Source organism: Diceros bicornis, chromosome 2 (genome assembly GCF_020826845.1).
Source record: "Diceros bicornis minor isolate mBicDic1 chromosome 2, mDicBic1.mat.cur, whole genome shotgun sequence".
Taxonomy (NCBI): Eukaryota; Metazoa; Chordata; class Mammalia; order Perissodactyla; family Rhinocerotidae; genus Diceros; species Diceros bicornis.
In genome coordinates this window covers 41,010,111-41,031,795 of record NC_080741.1, presented here as the reverse complement: position 1 = coordinate 41,031,795, position 21,685 = coordinate 41,010,111, and the positions used below count along the sequence as shown (strand labels likewise).

The following is a 21,685-nucleotide window of genomic DNA, read 5'->3' as shown; positions in this document are numbered from 1 at the left end:
CTTTAGTTTTCAGAAGTTTGACTGTGATGTATTTTGGCATGGATTTCTTTGAGTTTGTTCTGTTTGGGGTTTGATCAGGTTCTTGAATCTGAAGGTTTATGTCTTTGCTATATTTGGAAAATTGTCAGCCATATTTATTTGAATACTTTTTAAGCTCCACCTTCTTCCTCCTCTCCTTTTGGTACTCCAATGACACAAATATTAGATCTTTTCTTATAGTCTCACAAATCCTGAGACTTTGTTAATTTTTTTTTCAGTCTGTTTTCTCTGTTGTTCAGATTGGGTGATTTCTATTATTTTGTCTTTAAGATTATTGATTCTTTCCTCTGTTCTCTCCATTTTACTATAGAAGCCATCCAGTGCTTTTTTTTTTTTTTTCAGTTCTAAAATTTCAATTTAGTTCTTCTCATCTCTTCTATTTCTTTGCTGAGACTATTTTCTTTTTCATTTTTTTTAAATTGAGGTAACATTGGTTACCTCATTTCATGTGTACATCATTATATTTTGACTTCTGTATAGTATACATCGTGTTCACCACCGAAAGTCTAGTTGCCATCCGTCATGGTTCAAAGGTGCCCCATTACCCCTTTTGCCTTCCCCCCTGACCTCCCCTCTGGTAACTACCAGTCTATTCTCTGTATCTATGTGTTGCTGCTGTTGTTGTTGTTGTTATTTTATCTTCCACATACGAGTGCAATCATGCAGTTTGGCTTTTTCCATCTGACTTATTTCACTTAGCATAATACCCTCAAGGTCCATCCATGTTACTAATGGCAAGAGTTCATCTTTTTATGGCTGAGTAGTATTCCATTGTGTGTATGTGTGTGTTTGTATATATATGTATATATATCACGTCTTCTTTATCCATTCATCCTTTGATGGGTACTTATGTTGTTTCCAAGTCTTGGCTATTGTGAATAATGCTGCAATGAACATAGAGGTGCATGTATCTTTTTGAATTAGTGTTTTTGTATTCTTTGGGTAAATACTCAGAAGTGGAAAAGGTAGATCATATGGTAGTTCTATTCTTAATTTTTTGAGGAATCTCCATACTGTTGACACCATTTTACATTCCCAGCAGGAATGTACAAGGGTTCCCTTTTCTCCACATCCTCTCCAACACTTACCGTCTTTTTAAAAATAGCCATTCTGACAGGTGTGAGGTGATATCTCATTGTGGTTGTAATTTGCATTTCCCTAATGATTAGTGATGTTGAGTATCTTTTCATGCACTTATTAGTCATTTGTATATCTTCTTTGGAGAAATGTCTATTCAAGTCCCTTGCCCATTTTTTATTTGGGTTGTTTGTTTTCTTGTTGTTGAGTTGTAGGAGTTCTCTATATATTCTGAATATTAACCTCTGTCAGATATATGACCCAAGAATGTCTTTTTACAATTGGTCTATTTGAACCAGGATCCAACAAAGTCACATTATATTAGTATATTTTATTGACTAATCTCTCTCCTTGTTTCTTTCCACTGTCATTGACTTGTGGCAGGATCCAGGTCCATTGTCATGAAGACTTGTAGTTTTGTATTTTAACTTTGCTGCTGCCCTCCAAAATTTCCTGCTTTTGCTTTTGGTAATTTCAGTAGTAAATTTTCCATGTTGAAAAATGAGGGTTTCTCTATCAGAGGTTCCTAGAGGACTAAACCAAAAATGAGAAGAGGAACCTTTCTCAGTGTCTGGGAACCTGCTTGGGGGGGGGGTGGCGCTGAGGGAGGTGGGAGGGGTGTGAGGATCAGATGCGGGCAAGGTGAACACATTCAGGTCAGCAGCCTGGCCTGAGAGAACAGAGGCTTTTCCCATGATGCAACTGGCATTACCCAGAGACCCCCCCCCCATGAGCAGGAGCAGATCCAAAGACTATTCCCCCCAGCCATGGGTGGCACAGGGCAGATCCTGTGGGGCATTGCTGGGACCACACTGCAGCTTTGCTCCCCAGGGGACACTGGAGAGGAAGGTCCTGCCTCATGGCTGCCCTGAATACATGGAGCCTTCCTAGAAGTCCTTGAGGGCACAGGGGTAAGGCTGGGGAGCCTCTAGTCTCCAGGAGGCTCAGGAGCCAAGACATGCTAACAGACCATTGAGAGAAAAGCTACGGTTGCTAATAATTTCTGGGCACTCTAAAAGATCACTAGAGTTATCCCTAGGATTAGGACTATGGGTGAATTTTTTTCTTTATATTTTCCAAATTTTCTTGAGTGAACAGCGAAAAAGTGATACAATCTATTTAAAAATGGATCAACACCTATCGGATTAACACAGACATGCCCAAGGATGACCATTATTGATAACAACTGAGTTCTCCAGAGATCTGTAGGCTGGAACGAGGTGAGGCCTAGAAGAGCAGCCCATGCCCACTGTCCGGGCTAGACCCAGGAGGATGGCACAATCCAGGGAAGACCAAGCTTGGTGGAGGCGAGCAGTTTCCCCAGCCTCTGGAACTGAGGCTGCTATTCCTGGTTTTGCCTGCAGCCCTGGTGAGGCCTGGAGCCTGTGAGGAGGGAGGGGGCCCAGCCTTCAGGAAGCCCCTGCCAAATCCACTGGAACCTACTCAGTAGGTCAGTTTCTCTTACCCAGGAGAGCCTTATCCCAGTTTACTGCTTCCAGACTCCCAGATGCAAATGAAACGTGCTGTTCCCAAAGTAGAGAACTCTTTATTATAAACCCAGGATATGGAAGGAGAAATGACATAGGCATTTCTCAGCTCTTTTTGAAATTCTCACAATGCATACAAAACAGGTGTGAAAGATACTTTCCTGAAATTGTTTTAAAATACTTCCCAATATCAAAGTGGGGATAGGTACACAGTAGCTAAGTGCTTCATCAAGATCATGCAGAGAGGGGCCTCCAGTCCCTCCAAGACCCTGAGGAAAGGTACCTTGCCCCCACCAAGGTACCGCTAGCGGTGGAGCAGAGAAGACACCCATTTTCTATTAGATTTAGGGTCTGGGTCTCCCCTGGGACAGAGACCTGAGACCATGACATTTTCTTCTCAAAGGAGAGCTTGAGGGTGACTAATGTACAAATCCGCCAGGGAGGGAAACAGCTGTGTCTGCAGCTAACTTGCTGTGTGAATTCAAGCAGCTCTCTTCTTGCTCTGTGCTCCACTGAAGGTGTAAATGCTGGCATATTGGGTCCTTTCCAGAGTCTGGTTTAAATGAAGAAAAAGAGAAAAGGAATACAAGAGTGTCCCATCTTTGTCCAGGATTAGGCCCCCTTGATGGGGGGACTGTCCCACCCAGCCGTTCCTGGAAGCTGTACCCAAGGAAATATGTGCATGAAGGTGCTGCGTGTATGTATGTATGCATGCAGATATGTGTCTCTGTGAGTTTGTATGTATCCATGTGCCCACAAGCTTTGGGGCAGGAGGCTGTTGTGTGGTCACTGTTTGTAAACTGGTCCCAGCAAACAACTTTGTAAGGCAATCAAGGTACAGAAGGTTGGTGGGAAAGCTCTCTGGGTGGCCCAGGGAGGAAGGTTTCCTGCTTACAGTGCCGTGGTGACCCAGCCCCAGAACCCAAACTTGATGGATATGCTGGAGGTTGGGATCCCTTCTCATGCTGGGCAGAGTTGAGAGCGTGACCATAGGTATTTCAAAAGGTGGAAGTGAAAAGCAGCCCCAGACACTCAGGCTGGTATCTTGGGGACTTGTCACACTGAAGGTGGGCAGAGGCTGGGAGAAGTCAAAAAGGCAGATAAGAGGTAGACCTATTGGGGAATCAGGCTCAAGGTGGGATCTCCATGTTTTGGGCCAGCCTGCTTCCCCATCTGCCCTGTGGGGCAGGCGGAGGAAGTGGGATATGAGGTGGGCAACTAGGCCCTGAAGTATCAGTAGGCACCATTGTGGAAGCAGCTGCCCTGGCAGTGCTGTGGGCAGCTCTCTCTCAGCCAAGATTTCTCTCCCTCAGGAGACCCAGAACAATGCTTCACCGTTTCCTACAGTGATTTGAACACAGCTACTGCCTGTTCTCCCCACCCTACTTAGTTCTCAGGTGGAGAAACTGAGGCCTAAGATGTGTGGACAGGTCAGAGCTGGCTCTGCTGGTCCTTCTCTTAGTCCCAGCTGGCTCTGGTTTTCACTGTCCTGGCTGGTAACCCAGGAAGTGGACATGACACTTGCAGCCACTGGTTCCATGCAGGACATGAGATGTGATGTCCAGATATGTATAGTGGCTGCAGATGTGTCTGTGGAGTTGGCATCTCCAGGCATTGAGAGGTAAGTGGAGCACGGATTCCCCTACAACTGCAGGAGGAGGCAGGGGCAGAAGTACATGTACAGGCAGACAGACGCACGCACACCCAGGGTCCCAGGGCAGTCTTCAGGGCAGGGACAGAGCCTTGGCGAGGCGAGTCCAGAACCAGGACTTGGTGCAGGGGTTGGTATAGTCACAGACAGTGATGAACCGTAGGATGCTGGGGAACTCTTTCTTCATTGCCTTGTACTTGATGGGGATCAGTCGCTTCTCATGGGCACCTGCAAGCCAAGGGGTGCAGAGATGGCACCAGGCCCTCGCCTCACGGTGGGGTGGGACCAGTCCCCATCCCAGGGGTTAACAATAGCCCTCCCCCAACTGAACACCCCCAGCACACATTCACCCACACAAAGGGCATTCATGTGCACACACCCTCAGGGCTGCAGAGATCCAAAGGAGTTTCTTGGTGCTGTATCCATGGCCCTTGGTGAGAGAAGGCTAACATCCTGATGCTCCAGCCACCCACTTCTCTGTGGCAAGGGCAGGGCTGAGCTTACCTGGAGAGAGGCTGAGCGCAAACTTAGTCTGGAAGTCACATTCCTTGCTTTGCAAGTAATCATCAGAGACAACCACCACCATCCGGCGGCACCTAGGGGAGAAGAGTGGGCAGGCTGCAGGCACTGTGGTGACCTAGTTCAGCATACCCCCAGGAGACGGTCTCTGGAGGAGCCCAGTGGGCCCACGCTAGACAGGGCCCAGCTGGGAGAATCCCAGCATTTGGATCCCTGGGCAAGGCTTTGTGCACCCACCCACTCACCCCCTAGCCACTTAGCCAACCTCTTCTCAATGAGTTCACTGGCGATGGACCAGACACAGGTGCCAGGCAGGACATCACGGTCAGACACACACAACTTCAGTCGATAGTTTGTCTGCTCCAGCTGCCGGATCATCTCCTGCACAAACTGGATATCGCTGGGGCAGTAGCAGATGAAGGCATCAAAACGCTCGGGCATTTGCCCTGGGTGCAGAGCACAAGGATGGTGGTCAGAGCTCTATGGAAAGACTGGGGTGGAGGCCAGCCAGGAGCCCCCAACCTAGGCGACCCGAGTCCTGGACCCTATACCAATCCTGGGATGACACTATTCAGAGAAAGTGCCCTTTCCGGGAGAAGAAAGATGAGTGCCTACCCCGCTTCCTGCCCCAGGCCAAGCCCTGGGTTGACCATGAGATAGACACATCATTTCATGAGAGTCTTACACCAGCCCAGACATAGGACTATCATTATTGCCATTTCTGAGGTGAGGAAACTGTGGCTCAGAGAGATTGACTTGCCCAAGGTGCCATAGCCCATCTGCTTTCACCATCTATACTCTTAATACCACAATGTCCTGTGGGCCACCTGTCCCACCTGGCCCAGGGGAGCAGTATTGGGCCCTTACCCAGGGGGTCATCTAGCGTGGTGATGCCTGCCAGCTCTGCCGTCCGTGGGACGCTGCTGTCTACTGCGGCCACCTGTAAGGGCTTCTCAGACTCCTGCTGCTGCTGCTTCAGGATATACTTTTGGCAGTCCTCCTCTGTGGGAAAGAGGCAAGTGTGGTAGGTTCCCCAGGGGTGCTCCACGCCTTTACTCACAGTCAGGATCCAGCCCCTGTCCCACCTCCCTAGCCATGTTGTGCTCCAGGGCTTCTCCAGCCCACCGGTGCCATCCACGGTTCAACAGCTCTGAAAAGTTGAGCTCCCACCTGGCTCTGATCATCCCAACTGGATGTCAGTGGTCTTTTGGCCACCTGGGAAGTCATCAAGGTCAGGCTTGTGTCTCTCTCTGTCCCTTTGCCCTGGCCCCCCTTCCTAGGGCTCCTGAGAATAGAACCCAAGATCTACTGCTAGGATCCATGGCTGATGTGAGCAGGGGGCTGGGCAAGCAAGAAGAGCTCAGGAGACCCAGTGGTTATGTGCAGTCAGGGCAGAGGCCCCAGCCAAGCAAGGTGTGGCCATCCGTGGGTCACTGTCCTCATGCCTGTGAATGTGTATTATATATCAGAGAGTGGCAGGGAGGGGTGCATGTCCCAGGGACCTGAGGTTTCCAAGACCCTTAGCTTTCAGTCCCTCACCTGCCCTGTTGCTCTACCTGAAGCAGCCCAGACACCCCCACCCCCAAGAGGACCACGATTCTGACTCCTGGCCCTACATGAAAGCCTTTGCCTAAGCTGTTTCCCTCCGTTCTCTGCCTCTCCAGGCTTCACCTCCTTTCTCCTGTCATCCCGGGTACTGAGAGAGGGAATTGGTCCCGCATGGTGCCCCCTCTGTGGGCTGCCTCCAGCACTCCCCTCATCCCCCCAGGAAGGAAACCACAGCCTCTCCAGGGAAGACTGGATGCTGAGGTCAGTGAAGGTCGGCTCCCTCAACGCCCCACACCCCACCGCCACCCCAGGTATGAGGCCGGGAAGGGGGCGTCCTCACCAATGCTGGGCCCCAGTTCCACAAGCACGTCGTCGCGGCCCAGCTTGGCAAGCAGCTCGAGCAGGCGGCCCACGGAAGCGCCGGGGCGTCCCTGCCACTCGTCCAGCAGGCTGCCGGTGGGGTCGGGGCGCGTCTCCAGCCCCCGGATCTCCAAGTACTCGAAGTCCATCTCCTCGGCCAGCGCGGTCCAGTCAGCCGCCACCGGTGTCCGCACGTTCAAGAACAGCGACAGGCGGCGCCGCACTCGCACGTTGAGCGCAGCCAGAGGCAGGGAGGACGCGGAGGGGATGTGGGGCGCAGACCCCGCGCTGGGGCCTCCTGCAGCCATGGCGGGCCGCCCTGGAGCCTCCATGCTGTCGAGTCGCGTCGCGGGACCGCGCTTCCTCCTTCCCCTCCTGCCAATCCTCCACTCCCCCCGGCCCTGCCCCGCCCCGCCGGTTTCTCTTTCCGAGAAGCACCGCCCTGCCCTACAATCTGGAGTCCCAGCAGATGTGCGGAGGTGGGGGCGCCCCACCCTTGCCCTTGGGGTCTCGGGGACCTGTCCTCGAGCGGGGGCGATGACGACCCTCCTTCAGGCCTTGCTCTTTGGGATCTGGTGGAGTCACATCATTTCTATTGGGGATCCGAGGGGTTCATACGGTCCCAGCCTCGAGGATGGCGGAGAGGGGGCAAGGCGGGAGGCATCGGCTCTGCCCCCTACCTGGATTTCTTGGCAACACACAATCTTGCCCGTAGGAGTATGAGGAGTCCCGGCTGTACACTCAGAGCTGGAGGTGGGAAATGGCATACTGCCTTCTGGAGTCTGAGGCATGCCACGGCTCTGCCCTTTGAAGGTGCGGGACACGACCCTACCCTTCGGGGCTGGGGATAACCTGGCGCCTTGGCCTTTGGTGTCTGGGAAAAACCCAGTACTACTCTCCAGGGTCTAGAGAAACACACTGCATTAGGAGTCAAGGGGGCTCCTGGCCTTGCTCTTTAGGGTTGGGGGTGGGTGGGAGAGGAAAATAGTCTTGACCTGGTGAGCTCTGGTTCATTCATTCATTCGGTAGGTATTTATAGATCATCTACTAAGTGTCAAGCACGTTGCAGAAACCCCAGATATAGGGTCGCTCACTGCCTTGGTGGAGACCTCAGCCTAGTGGGGGAGGTCAAATCATCCCAAATGACTAAAATTGGTACAAAACAAGTGTGTGGTACTCTCTCCAGAGAGGAAGATTGTCACATCCCACCACCTTTGTACAATCCGTTCTCCTGCCGCCCCAGAATCCCAAATTCCCTCAGTCTTCTCGAAAGACTTCCCAGGAGAGCCCAAGCACCTCGGGGTAGGAGTCTGGGGCGTCTCGGAATTATTTAGGTGCCTCGACCTGGGTGCTGGGATCCAAGGGACAGCGGAGAATAGGAAGGGAAAAGAGAAATTTGAGTCTGGGCCTCCTCCTTCCCATGCTAGAAGCCGTGGGCGGGGCACCTGGCGGGCAGTGGGCAGGGTTGTACGGGAAGGGACTCCTGGCAGTGGCGGAGTTTATTTCAGGATACCCAAATGGCTCTTAGAGTGCCGCCTCTGGTTTGGCAGTAGGCGGGGCTGCAAGTGGAAAGGTTTCCCGTCTTCATTTCTGGGCGGGGCTTCAGGAAAGTCCAACTCCTGGTTGGCGGCCGTAGGCTACGGTAGGCGGGACTTTGATTGGAAAGATCCTCTTGGCAGAGACTGTGAGCCCTGTTTTAGGGGGTTTGGTTTGCGGCGGGGGACGGGACGTCAGGCAGACTCGCCTTCTGGTTGGCTGAGGCGGGAGGTGGGCAGGACTCTTGGAGGAAAGAGCGCGTCAGTCCCGCAGGGCTGTGGGCGGAGTTGTGGCTCCCAGGCCAGAGGCGGGGGTCTTTCGGCTCCGGCCCTCTGTTCCAGGCCGGGTGGGAGTCTGCAGGTTCGAGCTGCGCGATGCGGAGGCTGCAGGTGGTGCTGGGCCACCTGAAGGACCGGCCCGATTCGGGCCCGGAGCCGGCACCGCGGGCCGCGCCATGTTGGAGCAGCGCTCGGCCGTCGGCGGCCGACGACGTGGTGGTGGTGCACGGGCGGCGTACGGCCATTGGCCGAGCGGGCCGCGGCGGCTTCAAGGTGAGGCCCCTGGGTCGGGGCGCGGGTGTGAGACGGCAGCTCGGGGCGGGCTGGGGCCTGGCTCCTCTGTTCGGTTCCCCTCGGCGCCGGAGGTGGCTCCGCGCCCGAGCTGTGACCGCTCCGTCTTTCTGGGGTGGGGATGGGGGAGCGGGGGTCCCGGGAACCCCCTGCACCGCCGGCGGGGAGGGGTCACCGCGGCGGCGCTTCCCGCTGCAGGACACCACCCCCGACGAGCTTCTCTCGGCCGTCATGACCGCGCTTCTCCAGGACGTCAAGCTGAGCCCGGCGCAGCTGGGGGATATCTGCGTGGGTGAGCACACTACCGGGCCCCGCGCTCCGACCTCCTCGCCTTCCCATCCCACCAAAGCCCTCCTCAAACACCTCCTCACCCTCCAGGCACTTTCCAGGTGTTTTCACTGAGAGGAATGGCGACAGACTCCACGCAGTTGAATTTAATCGTCTCTTTAGGGCGAGACTTCACCCCACCCCTCACCTCCCACCCGGTCTCCAGGCACTTTCTGCGCCCCCTACATTCTGTGTATTAAGTAGGATAGAAAGCAGGGATCTCAAGTGACAGACATTCTAACGCGGAGACTCTTGGCACAGGGGTTTGAGGACACCCTAGGAGACACGAAACTAGGGTTCTTTACCCATCCTGACATCGTGTCTGTGCCGTGACAGAAAAGAGGGAGCATCAAAAACTACCTAGTCCAGCGCCTCACTTACAGATGGAGAGACTGAGGCCTGGGGAATTTGCAGCAGAGCTGGGACCTGAATCCAGGGCCTCTTGACCTTCAGTCCAACCCTTTTCCCCCAGCCCTACTCCTCTAGCCTCAAAACATATCATAAGATGGTGAGAGTCTCATCAAATAGGTGTCACCTCTAGCTGGGGAATCACTGTTCCACCTCTGGAGTGCCAGCAGGGCATGGTGGAGGACACTCTGGGGCAGTTGTACATTTTCAGAAACTCATTTCCATAACTGACAGGACCGATTTGTTAGACTTCAAGCTTTGCATTGCATTCTTTGCTTTCCATGTTACCTTTAAAGGCAGGCAAGCTGCCTAGTGTGTGCTGATTTGGAAAGCAGGGTACATGGGCAAGGGAGCTGGGGACCCTCAGGGACTGGGGCTAGTGTGTGACCAGGACAAGCTGCTGTTTAGCTGGCTCCCCCTGCTCCAGACCTTGAAATTATAGAGCCCCGGGTGAGCCTGCTGAGGGCTCGTGTTTCTGAAGAAAGATCTGGAATGTCCCCTCTCTGGTATTCACAGCTGTACCTTAGTGGTCAGAACACCGCCTGGCACTGAATTTGTTTGTTGTCCACAGGAAATGTGCTTCAGCCGGGGGCTGGGGCAGTCATGGCCCGAATCGCCCAGTTTCTGAGGTAAACTTTGCTAGTCTAGTTCTCGGTTGGCCATTTTGACTCTCAGGCCCCAGGGAACTCAGCCTGTGTGTAGGAGAGGATCAGGTTGGACACCAGACCTGGAGGCAACCAGGGCCCTCAGCACCTTGCTCTTGTGGACGCTACCTTTCCCCTACCTTGAAGAGAGTGTGTTAGCGGCACTGAGCCAGGACAACAGGGCCTTTGAGACTGGAGCAAAAGCTCTCTGTGGCCTGATTTTTAGCCAAAGTCACCTTGTTGTTTTGCTGTATGTAAGTGTGGACTCTGTCCTCTTTTGTTAGGTAAGTAACCAGATAGGCACATGGAAGAGTGACTTTGAGGTTTTTTTGCTAGTTGAGCAAGCTGGGAGCTCCAAGGCACAGCCCATCAGCAGAGACTTGGGGACGGGGCAGAACCCTGGGGTGAAGGGTAGCCCAGGAGGGGACTTGATAACTTGCCCTGCACCACTTGCTGGCCTAAGACAGGGAAGGAGTGCTTAAATTATTTTTACTTGTAGATTTAAGAACCCCTTACCTTTGTACTCCCAGCTGCATGGAAAAGAAGTAATAGCATCAGCCAGTGAAGGAACAGGAAAGCTGACAAAACGTCTGGGGTTGAGGGGGTTCAGACTGCCCAACCGGAGTTCAGGGACTCCGACAGTCTGGCTCCAGACGTACCTTCCAGCCTTATCTCCCAGCTGCTTACTCGCCTTGACTATCCCTCTTTCAGCCAGCCTGTCTCCCACTGTCTTCCCTACACTGGTTATTCTCTTCCCTTGGAGTGCTGCCCCTACCTCCTCTCTCTGCCCTAGCTAAACCCTGCCCAAACCCCACACTTCCACCATTTTGGCCTGACTTCCCCAAGCTCCCAGGCTTAAAATGAGGACCTCTTCCTCTCCAATAGCTAGCCATGTGCTTCCTTGTGATGGGCTTTGCCATCTTGCTCTGTTATTTCAGTCTCTGCTAGTTGATTCATTTTCTGTGTGTTAGTCGGGCATCCTCTAGGGCACTGTATTATAAGCATGTCAGCATCCCTCAGGTGGTGCGTCATACTCAGTAGGTGTTTAGTGAACATTTGGTGGATTGGGTGAAGGGGTAGTAACTAGATAGTAGGGAGTTAGGGGAACTGGGAAGGGTTAAACAGGCTGCATGGACCTAGGAGGCTATCTACCTGAGAGGGTCTCAGCAGAGCCTGGCCTGGACACTTGCTCAGGGGTTCCCAACCCTGGCTGCATGCCAGAATCACCAGAATGCTTTCACCCCCTGAGGTTCTGAGTCCATGGTCTGGGGAGGACCTGGGCTTTGTATTTTCCCTAGGGCTTTGTACCCTTGGCCAGGGCAGGTGACATTGGGAGGGGCAGCCCCACCAGCTTCTAGGGCTGGGCTAGTGTGGGGGCTTGGGAGAACCCACGGGAAGAAGGGATGTCAGAACACCTGGTACCTGTCAGGGTTCTTTTTCCAGCTGGGAACAGGCTTTCCAGAGAGAATGAGAACATAAAGGGTTAACCATATGGTTACTAGTAAGGCTGAGGAGTGGGGATGGTTTCTGGCTGCATACTTTAGACATTTCTTCTGCTCTGGTTCTCTGTCCTAGCAATAGGCCCTCTTCTCTGTTCTTTGAGGAAAACAGAGATGTGTAGTTTTCATTTTTGAATCTTTAAAGGGAGAGAAAGAAGGATCCCTGTGGCCCAGCCAGCATTCCCTTGCCTTTGGGCTTTGCTTGGCCGTGGTTGAGGAGAATCACAGGATGGAAGGGCATGTGACGGTGGGGCCCTGGGGAGCAATTGCCTGCAGAGGTGGGGTCTGGCCTAGAGTGGAGACAAGGCTGCTGGGTTTGTTCCCCTGGTCTTTGCACCCCTTGATGGGGCAGTCGTATTGGCCAGAAGCACAGGCTTGGTTTCCATGAGAGCTGGGCAGGGGTGAGTGGGCTGACTCAGTGGTCTCACCTTCTGTTTCAGTGACATCCCAGAGACTGTGCCTTTGTCCACTGTCAATAGACAGTGTTCGTCGGGGCTCCAGGCAGTGGCCAGCATAGCTGGTAAGTTGTGCCCGGGTGGGTACCCACTGCTACGGCCTGGCCTCAGTCCTGGCTATGTGGGTTTGGGTCAGCAACATCACTGTCTGCTAGGCAAGCAATAGGATTTCTGAGAGGACTTGAAGCACAGAAAGAGAGGAGGAGAGCCCCTTGTCACTGCCCCCAGCCTTTTCTAGACACTTTTATGCCTTTCATCTCTGAGGCTGGGGCTGAGACCAGGTGGGGAAGAGGCTCCCTTGTTCCCAGAACAGATGGACTCTGGTGAAGGATGTTCATGAAATGCTTTTATTGCAGGTGGCATCAGAAATGGGTCTTATGACATTGGCATGGCTTGTGGGTAAGAATTTCTTTCTGCCGGAGCTTATTAACCACCTTGTAACAATAAAACTAATTTTCATCTCCTGAGTTGTCAGAGGCCATGATTTCAGGATTCTCCTCTAGCCCCGTTAGGCAGCTGGCTGGGAGTGGGTTCCTACAAATTCAGCTTAGAAGTAGCCCACAGCTCTGGCTGCTCAGGAATTGCTCACACGTCTCAGCACTGGCTGGGGATGGAAATTGGCTTTTAAAAGTTTTCTTTCTTGGAAATCTGTCAGGCTGGAAAACGTGGGCAAGCATTTTGAGAAAATGGAGTACTTGAGTTTCCTTCTGTGGCCCTTGTTGATTCACGATGCTACTGAGAGAGAAGTTGCAGTTTTGGTTCCCTGAAGCCAGGGACAGCTGCCTACTACATGACTAGTTCTTTGTTTTATTAGGCTGTCCCCTTGTCCCCCACCCTGGTACCAAGGTGGAAACTTCTGGCTGCCTACTGGCTTCTGAAGGACACAGTCAGATCTGTGGTGGTTTGGTAACTGTCAGCTGTGGCTCCATCTTTGGCTGCAGCGTATGGGCCACAGAGGTACTGGGCAGTGCCTCCAGGGAGGGCAAGGGCACTGGGGCCCAGGCTTGGGTGGGCTTGGCAGGTGCAGGGAGGTGAGCAGCCCCAAGGTTTTGACATGCTCCCTCTGCCTCCCAGTTCCTTTTTATAGCGTTGTTTTTGTTTTTTCCCGCCGAGGCAGATTCGCCCTAAGCTAACATCTATGCCAATCTTCCTCTCTTTTGCATGTGGGTCGCTGCCACAGCATGGCCGCCATTGAGTGGTATAGGTCTGTGCCTGGGAACCGAACCTGGGCTGCCGAAGTGGAGCATGCCAAACTTCACCACTAGGCCATGGGACGGGTCCCCTATAGCGTTTCTTGATTGGAGCATTGCTGGGGCCTCTCAAGGCTGTGCCAGCTGGCACTGGGTTGTACTGCCCTGTGTTTGCAGTTGTAAATAAGGCCAAAGACCACACTTCAGGGACTTTGGCTGGGCAAGGGCCACTGCCCAGTCTGCCCTCTGATTTCTCTCATGTTCCTCTATCTTATGGGGGGAGGGAGGGGTATGGGTAACTTGAGGAGAAGGCTGGAGTCTTCATGAGTTTCTTAGAGGGACTCTGAGTCCCCAAGCAGGTCAAAGACGGCAATACTAGGGTACTAAGGGTCTGGGCCAGACTGTCCCCCATAGGCTTTGATCATGAAGAGTAGCCCAAGGCCTCCTAATTGGGAGTGGGCTCTGGGGCCAGACTACCTAAATTTGGATCCTGGCTGAATGACCATGGACAAGTTACTCAGCCTTCCTGGGCCTCAGTGTCCTCATCTATAAAATGGGGATAACTACGCCAGCCTTGTTGAAGTTGATAAGATTAATGGAATAATAACAGCTCACACTCTAGGGCATGTATCATGTGCCTGACACTGTTCGAAGCACTCTCATACCTGAGAAGATTTTAAAACAGCACTGGGCAGGTACAAGCATTCAGTCAAGGTTCTGTGTTATCATCCCTTGAGGCCTCATATTCCCCCACCTCCTCGAAGCACTTTTTGACCACACTAAACAGATCTCGCCTTCCTCTCAGCTTCTCGTCTCTGCAGGTCAGATTGCTCCTGGATCTGCACTTTTTAAATATTTGTCTCTTCTCCCCTCTGGATTTGTGGTCCCCGAGGCCAGGGCCTGGGTTAGTTGGATGTTTCCCCCGCTGTAGCCGACACTAGGTGGCTTTCCTTGGGAACTGCCGATGGGCTGATTGGCCGCAGCCGCAGTTGTGCTAGGGAAGCATGGCCCTGCCGGGGAGCGTGGACTGTGCGGTGCTCTGTCCTGGGGTGGGGTGAGGTGGAGGTGGAGCTCAGCCCTGCATCCCCAGCACGTGCCAGATGCACAGCTACCCCTGGGGCAGTCCTACTGATCACCACCTCCCCTTCCCCCTCCTCCTCAGGGTGGAGTCCATGTCCCTGGCTGACAGAGGGAACCCTGGAAATATCACTTCGCGCTTGATGGAGAAGGAGAAGGCCAGAGATTGCCTGATTCCTATGGGGTGAGTGCCTGCCCGTAGCTCTGTGTGCCTGTGTCCCCTCAGCTCCCTGCCTGGCCTGCAGCCAGGGCCACAGAACTTTGACTGTCTTGTGCTGGCGGTGCTAAGCCCTGGCCCCCTGCCTTCGGGTTTGGTCTGTTCTGCAGGGACTCTGGGGAAGGACTTGATGCTGCACCTGCACCTTCCCTCGGACCCCAGGAGTTCTCTGGCCTAGCCTGTCGCTCCCACCCTGAAGGGCTCAATCACACGCGGGACGATGGCAGCTGCACCCCAAAGCTTTGGAGGCCTAGAAAGTTGAGGAAGGGGGAGGCTTTTGATTCCCGGACATGCTGGTGAGGGAACTGTGAGATGCAACCTCAAAAGCGCATTGCATGGGCACAGCACCTTAGCTCTGCAGCCAGCGTCACTGAGCTCTGGGCCATCCCCAGGGAGCGCTGGCTCCACTGGATGTATGAGGAGATCTGAGGCTCAGAGAGGGGCAGTGCCCTGGCTGCCTCCACATCCAGTGACTATATCTCCGAGAGAAGGCTGTAAAGCCAGGAGCCCAAGCTGGAAGGCCCAGCTGTGGCTGTGGGTTCCCACGATGAGGGTAAGCTCCAGCCACAGTGAGCAGAAAGTCAGGTGTGGTCTTCCCAGAGGGGCCTTGGGCATCCTCATCTCCCCACATTAAAGCAGTTTTCCTTGAGGCATAGGAGAAGCTAGCCAAGAGTAGACAGTGCCCCCACCCATACCCTCATCTGCCCCTTGTCTCTTTTATGCTGGTCTCTGTTGTATGAACTTCTTAGGATCTGGCCAGCATTGCTGACTCCCTGTCTATGCCCTTACACTCTGCCTCGAGCCATCACTACTGTCCCTGGGGCCTGGACTGGCCCTCCTATTCTCCCCTGCCTACAGCCTTGGGCCCTACAGACTGCCGGACGCCCACACTATGTGCTGTTTGTGTTCTAGGATAACCTCAGAGAATGTAGCTGAGAAGTTTGGCATTTCACGGGAGAAACAGGATACCTTTGCACTAGCTTCCCAGCAAAAGTGAGTGCTATTTGGGGTGGGATGTTTAAAGGGCTGGAGAGTGAAGTTTTGAGGCCGTCTTTGGGTAAAGCTGTCCTTAGGTTCCAGCTGGGCAGTGAGTGGTTCACAAGTCTCGTGCCTCCCGTGAAGGAGAGAGGTCCAGGGCCACTATGCACTGTTAGCACTTCCGTGTCCTATTGCTGTCTCTTAACCCCGAGTGTCTTCTCCCTCACTGGGCCTGTTTCCCCATCTGTTCATTGGGGGAGTAATGAGAGCCAGGACTCTAACTGGCTGTGGTTTGGTGATTAGACACAGTAGCTACAAGCTTCTCTGGATAGCCTGGAGTGTGGGGCCAGTGCTGCTGGGGACTCCAGCATCCCAGGTTCTGGGCCACTTCTGGGTCTAGGGTAGCATCCTAAGGCTGGAGATGACATCAGAGGAACCCCGAGGGCTCAGGCCTCTGGGCAGGGGCAGGCTGAAGTTGGCAAGCCGAGCTGCCCAGAGAGGGGACAGCAAAGGAAGGGAATGGTATCTGGCCAGGTGGGCTTTTCTTGAGGCAGTGGTTCTTAGCCACTTGGGGTCAAGTAACCATTTGAGAATTGGGTGAAAGCTGTGGATTCCTCCCCATGGGAATGCGCCTGGGCACTTACATTTTGCATATGATTGCAAGGATCACCCTAAAATGCCTTGTGCTTTTACACTGTTTAAATACTAAGATTCATCAAATAGTTTAGCATATGTCATTTTAAATAAGTAGAAACTGGGGAACTGATGAAATTGAGCCTTGGTACCAAACAGAAAAGTTGGCAGAACCCAGCACAAGTATTCCTGGGCCTCCGTCCTCAGTTTGGCACAGAGAACGGAGCAGGTTTTGTCCCTCCTGGGTACATGGCTCAAGGGGGAACCACCACCTCCCACCCTCCTCCTTCCCTTCAGGGTTGGGATTGGCAGGATCTCAAGATTTGAGATTGATGAAGGCAGCCCTGTAAGGCCTTGGGACTCCTCCCAGGGTCAGGTGGGAGTAGCAGGGAACATATACCAGTCCCTCAGAGCTCCCCCAAGGCGAGAGTGTCCCCACATTTAGCAGCCTGAGCTTGCGTGTCTGCCACAATGGGTAGAGGCAGCGGGGAGGGACCCCAGGAAGGAAGGGAACCCCGAGGAAGCCTGAGCCTGGCTGTCCATGGTGCTGGCAGGGCAGCCAGAGCCCAGAGCAAGGGCTGTTTCCAAGCTGAGATTGTGCCTGTGACCACCACGGTCCACGATGACAAGGGCACCGAGAGGAGCATCATCGTGGCCCAGGATGAGGGTATCCGCCCCAACACCACCATGGAGGGTCTGGCAAAACTGAAGCCTGCCTTCAAGAAGGGTGGCTCTACCACGGCTGGTGAGACTGGGCTGGGGGAGGGTATTGTCTGGGAGCCTTGGAGTCACCAGGCAAGGTGGACATGGGAGGGCAGGACCTCCTCAGCCATGCCCTGATGCCTCCTTACCCCTACGATTTCCCTCTAGGAAACTCTAGCCAGGTGAGTGATGGGGCAGCTGCCATCCTGCTGGCCCGGAGGTCCAAGGCAGAAGAGTTGGGCCTTCCCATCCTTGGGGTCCTGAGGTCCTATGCAGTGGTTGGGGTCCCACCTGACATCATGGGCATTGGACCTGCCTATGCCATCCCTGTAGCTTTGCAAAAAGCAGGTAAGAGGGCTCCTTCACACCCTAGATCTGAATCCCACCTGGATCCCATGCCTGCTCTCATGCTATTGCCTGGGGGGATGGGGAGCACCTGCTGGGGGTGGTCCTGTGGATGCTGCAGAGTGAAGGTGGGGCAGGCTAGCACCCTACTCCAAGCCCTTCTTGGCCTCACAGCTGGGACCCACTCGCTTACCTAGAACAGAGACAGACACACCAGGCAGCCTACAGGCCATGGATGGTGTGGGGTCCTGTGGAGACTGAAAGGCCTGCTAAGGGGCCACTGGGTCAGCTCAGGTCTTTCCCGCATGCCTGCAGGGCTGACGGTAAATGATGTGGACATCTTTGAGATCAATGAGGCCTTTGCAAGCCAGGTGAGGCTTTGTTTCTCAGCATTGCCCGGGCACCCCAGTTGCAGCCAGGGGTCAAGTGGTACAAGGGACAGGGGAGGGAGCTATAGCTGATGCTCTGCCTCCATCCAGGCTGTCTACTGTGTGGAAAAGCTAGGACTCCCCCCTGAGAAGGTGAACCCTCTGGGGGGTGCCGTGGCCTTGGGCCACCCACTGGGCTGCACAGGGGCTCGACAGGTCATCACACTGCTCAATGAGCTGAAGCGCCGCGGGAAGAGGTGAGGCTGGGTCCCCACTGGGGTCGCCCAAGCTGGGGCATCCGAGGGGGAGGTTTACATGCACGCACATACTCTGAACTGAGGATATGGGGGTGTGAGCCCTGTTTTCCCTGAGGGTCAGCTGTGAAGGGGACCTTGGCCTGCAGCAAGCATCTGCCACCCTGTGTGCCTGCCTAGACGGGCAGTCAGGAAACCACGTGCCCACAGACCTGGCATCCTCTGTGCCCATGAAGGCCTTGGTCCATCAGCTCAGCCTGGTCTGGAGAGAGCTTGGTGGTTGGGCCTCTGCCCTCTGTGCCTTCACCAACCAACACAGTTTTGCTTCCACAGGGCGTATGGGGTGGTGTCCATGTGTATTGGGACTGGAATGGGAGCCGCTGCTGTCTTTGAATACCCTGGCAACTGAGGCCCCAGGCTAGAGGCGCTACCCAGTCCCGCTCTGGCGGCAAGAAAGCAACACTACAGAAGTGGCACCGTGTGGGCAAATCAAGGCACTGCAACTAATTTGGAAAATGTGAACACTGACAACACAGTACAGGAGTGCGTGAGGTATTGGGGTGCCCTCTGGCAGGCCTCCTTTCGCTGGGCCAGACACAGTCGGCCTGGGTTACCCAGGCCACCATGTGATTCCTGGGGAAATTCCTGTGGATGAGGAGTGCAGTCAACCTACTAAATATATGTTATCTTATCTTGGTAGCTGTGCTTTTTCCCAAGGATCAGTTCTTGCCATGCTGGTCATGCCTTTGCTCAGTCTGAGTACTGATTCTTAACTGCCCTGGTCTCCACAGTGGGTGGCCTATCCTTGATGTTAGCTCTGAGGACAGATGGTGCAGCTGAGACCAGTGCCCTGGAAGGGGGATCCCTGCTCAGAGGTCATCCAGTGTGTGCCCCTGCCCAGCAAACCTGTTCCTTAGCTCTGGGCTATGTTTATTTCCAAAGCTGGGGGGCTGAGGGCAGAGCATCAGAGCTGGTGGAGTGACATATATCTCTCGTCATAAGAGCCTCGGCCCCGGAGCTTCAGAGGGCAGGCCTTCTCGCCGAGCACACCTTCCACCACCAGCGTGGACTCATACAGCTCACTGCTCCTGTTGGGGGAGTGGCTGAGGTTAGGAGGGGGCCCTGGCTACAGGCCCGTGGGCAGTGCCGGGAAGGTTGGGAAGGGCCATACCTAGCAGTGAAGAAAATCTGGAGGGTGATGGATGATGGGGGTGCATTGACTGGTCGTGCCTCCAGCAGCCCACTGCTTGGGGAGACCCTGAAGGCCACAGGGTCCTTGTCCGGCTCCTGCTGGCCTACACCGAAGGAAGGGACACACTTGTGAACGCAGGCAGCTCCATGCGCCGCCCCACATCTCAGGTGTGCGCCTCTGGCCTTGCCCAGCACCACAGGGCAGGAAACCCTGGGGATCACTTGGGATTGGGGAACTGGCCATCTCTGCAGGAATTCCCAGGTGGTACCAGCCCTGGGGAGCCAGCCTGCAGGGACCGGGCACACAGGCCCCTTCCTGGGGGTCTTGGCCCAGCCACACAGGGGAGCAGTGGGCAGGCAGGAGGGCCTGACATACCCATCAGCACGGCCCAGTAGCTCCGGCAGCTGCTTGGGTTCCTCAGGTAGACCTCGCGGACCTGCGTCTGGTTCACAAAGCAGGTGCCGAAGTCCACCCAGCTGGTGGAGAGCTGCAGCTCAGGCACGGCCACGATGGCCCGCAGGGGCACCACCTAGGGGCACAGAGCCTTGCACTTGGTGGGGACCAGGCGACCTTGCCCATGCCAGCTGGGCTCTAGCCAGGGACACGGGGGCCTGCTGACCCCAAGTACTGAAGCTTCTGAGGAGCACACAGGCAGCACCATGGTGGGTAGAAGGGGGCTGGCGCCGGCAACAACAACCAGAGGCTGCTGGTGGATTCTGTGCAGGGAAAGGGCCAGGAAGGGGCCATCTGCTCCCCATCACCCCTGCCACCCACGCCTTGATCAAGCTCTGTGGTCTCTGCTCTCTGGGTGGGCCACCCTCCTGCCTTCCTCCCCCTCTTGTCTAGCCCTCTGCTCCTCTTGGGCTCTGGGCCATCTCGCCTTTCCCCTTGGCCCCCCAGCTCAGCTCCACATGACAGCCCGTTGACCCTCTGTCACAATCCACAGAACTAGGCCCGTGGTGCTCGCAGTCCCACATGAGCCCAAAATGCACAAGAGCCCAAGAGTCGTCCCTCAGCTGCTCACTGTCCTTACCCATCAGGTTATTCCCTTGGCCTGACTTTCAATGTGGTTTCCTTTCTCTCTTCATTAAATAGTAGATTAAACAGGAAGTTTCACCTGCCACCTCCTCCAGGAACCCTTCCCTGATTTTCCACCTAACAGCACCTCACTTGGCTCTGAGCTCCTAAGGCAGGTAAAGGTGGATGACCCCCATCTCTCCATGTGCAAGGCCTCTTCCAGGGAAGCCTGGGCCCTCAGGGCAAGGGCTGAGGCTCCTCTTATTTCTGAGGGCCCCATTGGGGGTTGTCCTCTGACCCCACCAGAACAGAGTCCACCCCGGTTTCCCCCTCCTCAGTGTGTGGGGCAGGCCTGGGTCTCACCTGAGTGGTCTGGTTGGTGTAGCCCAGGAGCAGATTCTGCGTAAACACCATCTCTTTCTCTCCGCTTGCATTCCACTGAATGTCCACTCCGGGCAGCAGCTGGTCAGCCGGGAGCTTCTGATAGGAGAGCAGCTCCAGGGACAGGGAGAAGGACACGTTCACCTGAGCAGATGTGGACGAGCCGTCACCTCAGGCTGCTGAAGGCAGGCGGCAGCTTCCCCACCTGGAGCTCCATCTTCTTTCCCTCCCACGGCCCCTACAGGCCTGGCAAGGTCCTAGCTCAGCCATGACCCGGCATGGCCTGCAGGGCCCAGACTGACCCAGCCCTGCCCAGCAAACAGCTGAGAGGCACGCCTCACCCCCACCTAGCACCTCTGTCTAGTGCATTCATTCCACAGATGCTGTCTGTGCCCAACACTCATTAGTACTAGGGACAAGGTCGTGCCCGCCCTGAGGAACTGAGGGGCTGGAGGGGAGGAGACAACAAGCAAGCCGCCCTTTTCCCCTTAGTGTGACCAGGGGTGGCCTGCCTGTGGGCAGGCCCATAGGCCCAGGTAAGGCCTGTGTCTTTATCTTGAGGAGGGTGAGGAGCCTCTGATGGGCCTTAAGCAGGGGGACTTCTGAGTCAGCCCTGCCTTCCTCAGAGGTCACTGGCTGCTGTGCGGAGGTGGGCTGGGGAGCACGAGTTGGTATGAGGACATCAGTTAGGGGGCCGAAGTATAACTTCGGCTCAGCAGGATGGGGCCTGGACGCGTGGCTCCCAAACACAGTTCCTTGGGATGAGCTTATTAGAATCAGTAAATGAGGCACTGGTTAAAAGTACAGATTCCTGGGCCTCTGCCCAGATCTTCTCATCTCTGGAGGTGGGGCCTGGAACTTGTATTTCAGACAGGCTTTCTAAAGGCCACAGATGTGTTGCCAGGCTTGGAAACCATTGTCCTAGACCAAGTATGGGTGTGGGATGAAGAGAAGGGAGATGTGCTGAGAGATTGAGGAGGGGGCAACAATAGGGCTTGATAGCTGGCTGGTCAGAGAGAGAGGAGTCTAGGATGAGGGGTGCCAGAGTTCTGGCTTGGGCAAGGGTGTGGAGGGTGGTGGTATTTGCTGAGATAAAATGCGACCACCTAAAGAGGAGGCACAGGTGTGGGCAGGCTGGGGTGGGGAGAGTGAGGGGAAATTCAGTTTGGACAGGTCAAGTTTGGGTCTAGAGTTTGGGGGAGAATTCTGGTC

The 21,685-nt window shown here is 54.7% G+C and overlaps 3 protein-coding genes across 6 annotated transcripts in view; 1 reads left to right on the top strand and 2 right to left on the bottom strand.

The window, feature by feature from the left end:
• Positions 1-1,873: 1,873 nt before the first annotated feature.
• Positions 1,874-7,075, bottom strand: MYD88 (MYD88 innate immune signal transduction adaptor). 3 transcript variants are annotated; one of them, XM_058555117.1, is made up of 6 exons: positions 6,662-7,069; positions 5,641-5,775; positions 5,039-5,219; positions 4,759-4,850; positions 4,306-4,482; positions 1,874-3,156 (listed from the first exon to the last, which is right to left on the bottom strand). In XM_058555117.1, exons 1-5 carry the CDS (start codon positions 7,011-7,013, stop codon positions 4,328-4,330), a joined length of 915 nt encoding a protein of 304 aa, XP_058411100.1. In that variant the 5' UTR covers positions 7,014-7,069; the 3' UTR covers positions 1,874-3,156; positions 4,306-4,327. The 3 variants fall into 3 exon arrangements, with proteins under 3 accessions (XP_058411100.1, XP_058411109.1, XP_058411116.1); XM_058555126.1 differs by lacking the exon at positions 1,874-3,156 and having other exon boundaries at positions 4,462-4,482; positions 5,058-5,219; positions 6,662-7,075; XM_058555133.1 differs by lacking the exon at positions 1,874-3,156 and having other exon boundaries at positions 4,462-4,482; positions 4,759-4,801; positions 5,030-5,219; positions 6,662-7,074.
• A 1,403-nt stretch (positions 7,076-8,478) lies between these two features.
• On the top strand, positions 8,479-18,582 carry ACAA1 (acetyl-CoA acyltransferase 1). 2 transcript variants are annotated; one of them, XM_058555100.1, is made up of 13 exons: positions 8,479-8,768; positions 8,985-9,078; positions 10,093-10,150; positions 12,105-12,184; positions 12,476-12,518; positions 14,472-14,570; positions 14,714-14,899; positions 15,516-15,596; positions 16,769-16,959; positions 17,085-17,264; positions 17,577-17,632; positions 17,741-17,886; positions 18,217-18,582. In XM_058555100.1, exons 1-13 carry the CDS (start codon positions 8,592-8,594, stop codon positions 18,290-18,292), a joined length of 1,467 nt encoding a protein of 488 aa, XP_058411083.1. In that variant the 5' UTR covers positions 8,479-8,591; the 3' UTR covers positions 18,293-18,582. The 2 variants fall into 2 exon arrangements, with proteins under 2 accessions (XP_058411083.1, XP_058411090.1); XM_058555107.1 differs by lacking the exon at positions 14,714-14,899 and having other exon boundaries at positions 8,487-8,768.
• A 54-nt stretch (positions 18,583-18,636) lies between these two features.
• Positions 18,637-21,685, bottom strand: part of DLEC1 (DLEC1 cilia and flagella associated protein) — a 69,356-nt gene continuing 66,307 nt past the window's right edge. The window contains exons 34-37 of the mRNA XM_058555090.1: positions 20,456-20,617; positions 19,451-19,604; positions 19,055-19,178; positions 18,637-18,971 (exon numbers count right to left, since the gene is read on the bottom strand). Of these exons, the coding sequence (XP_058411073.1) occupies positions 18,848-18,971; positions 19,055-19,178; positions 19,451-19,604; positions 20,456-20,617 (564 nt within the window). The 3' untranslated portion in view covers positions 18,637-18,847. The remainder of the gene's footprint in view (positions 18,972-19,054; positions 19,179-19,450; positions 19,605-20,455; positions 20,618-21,685) is intronic.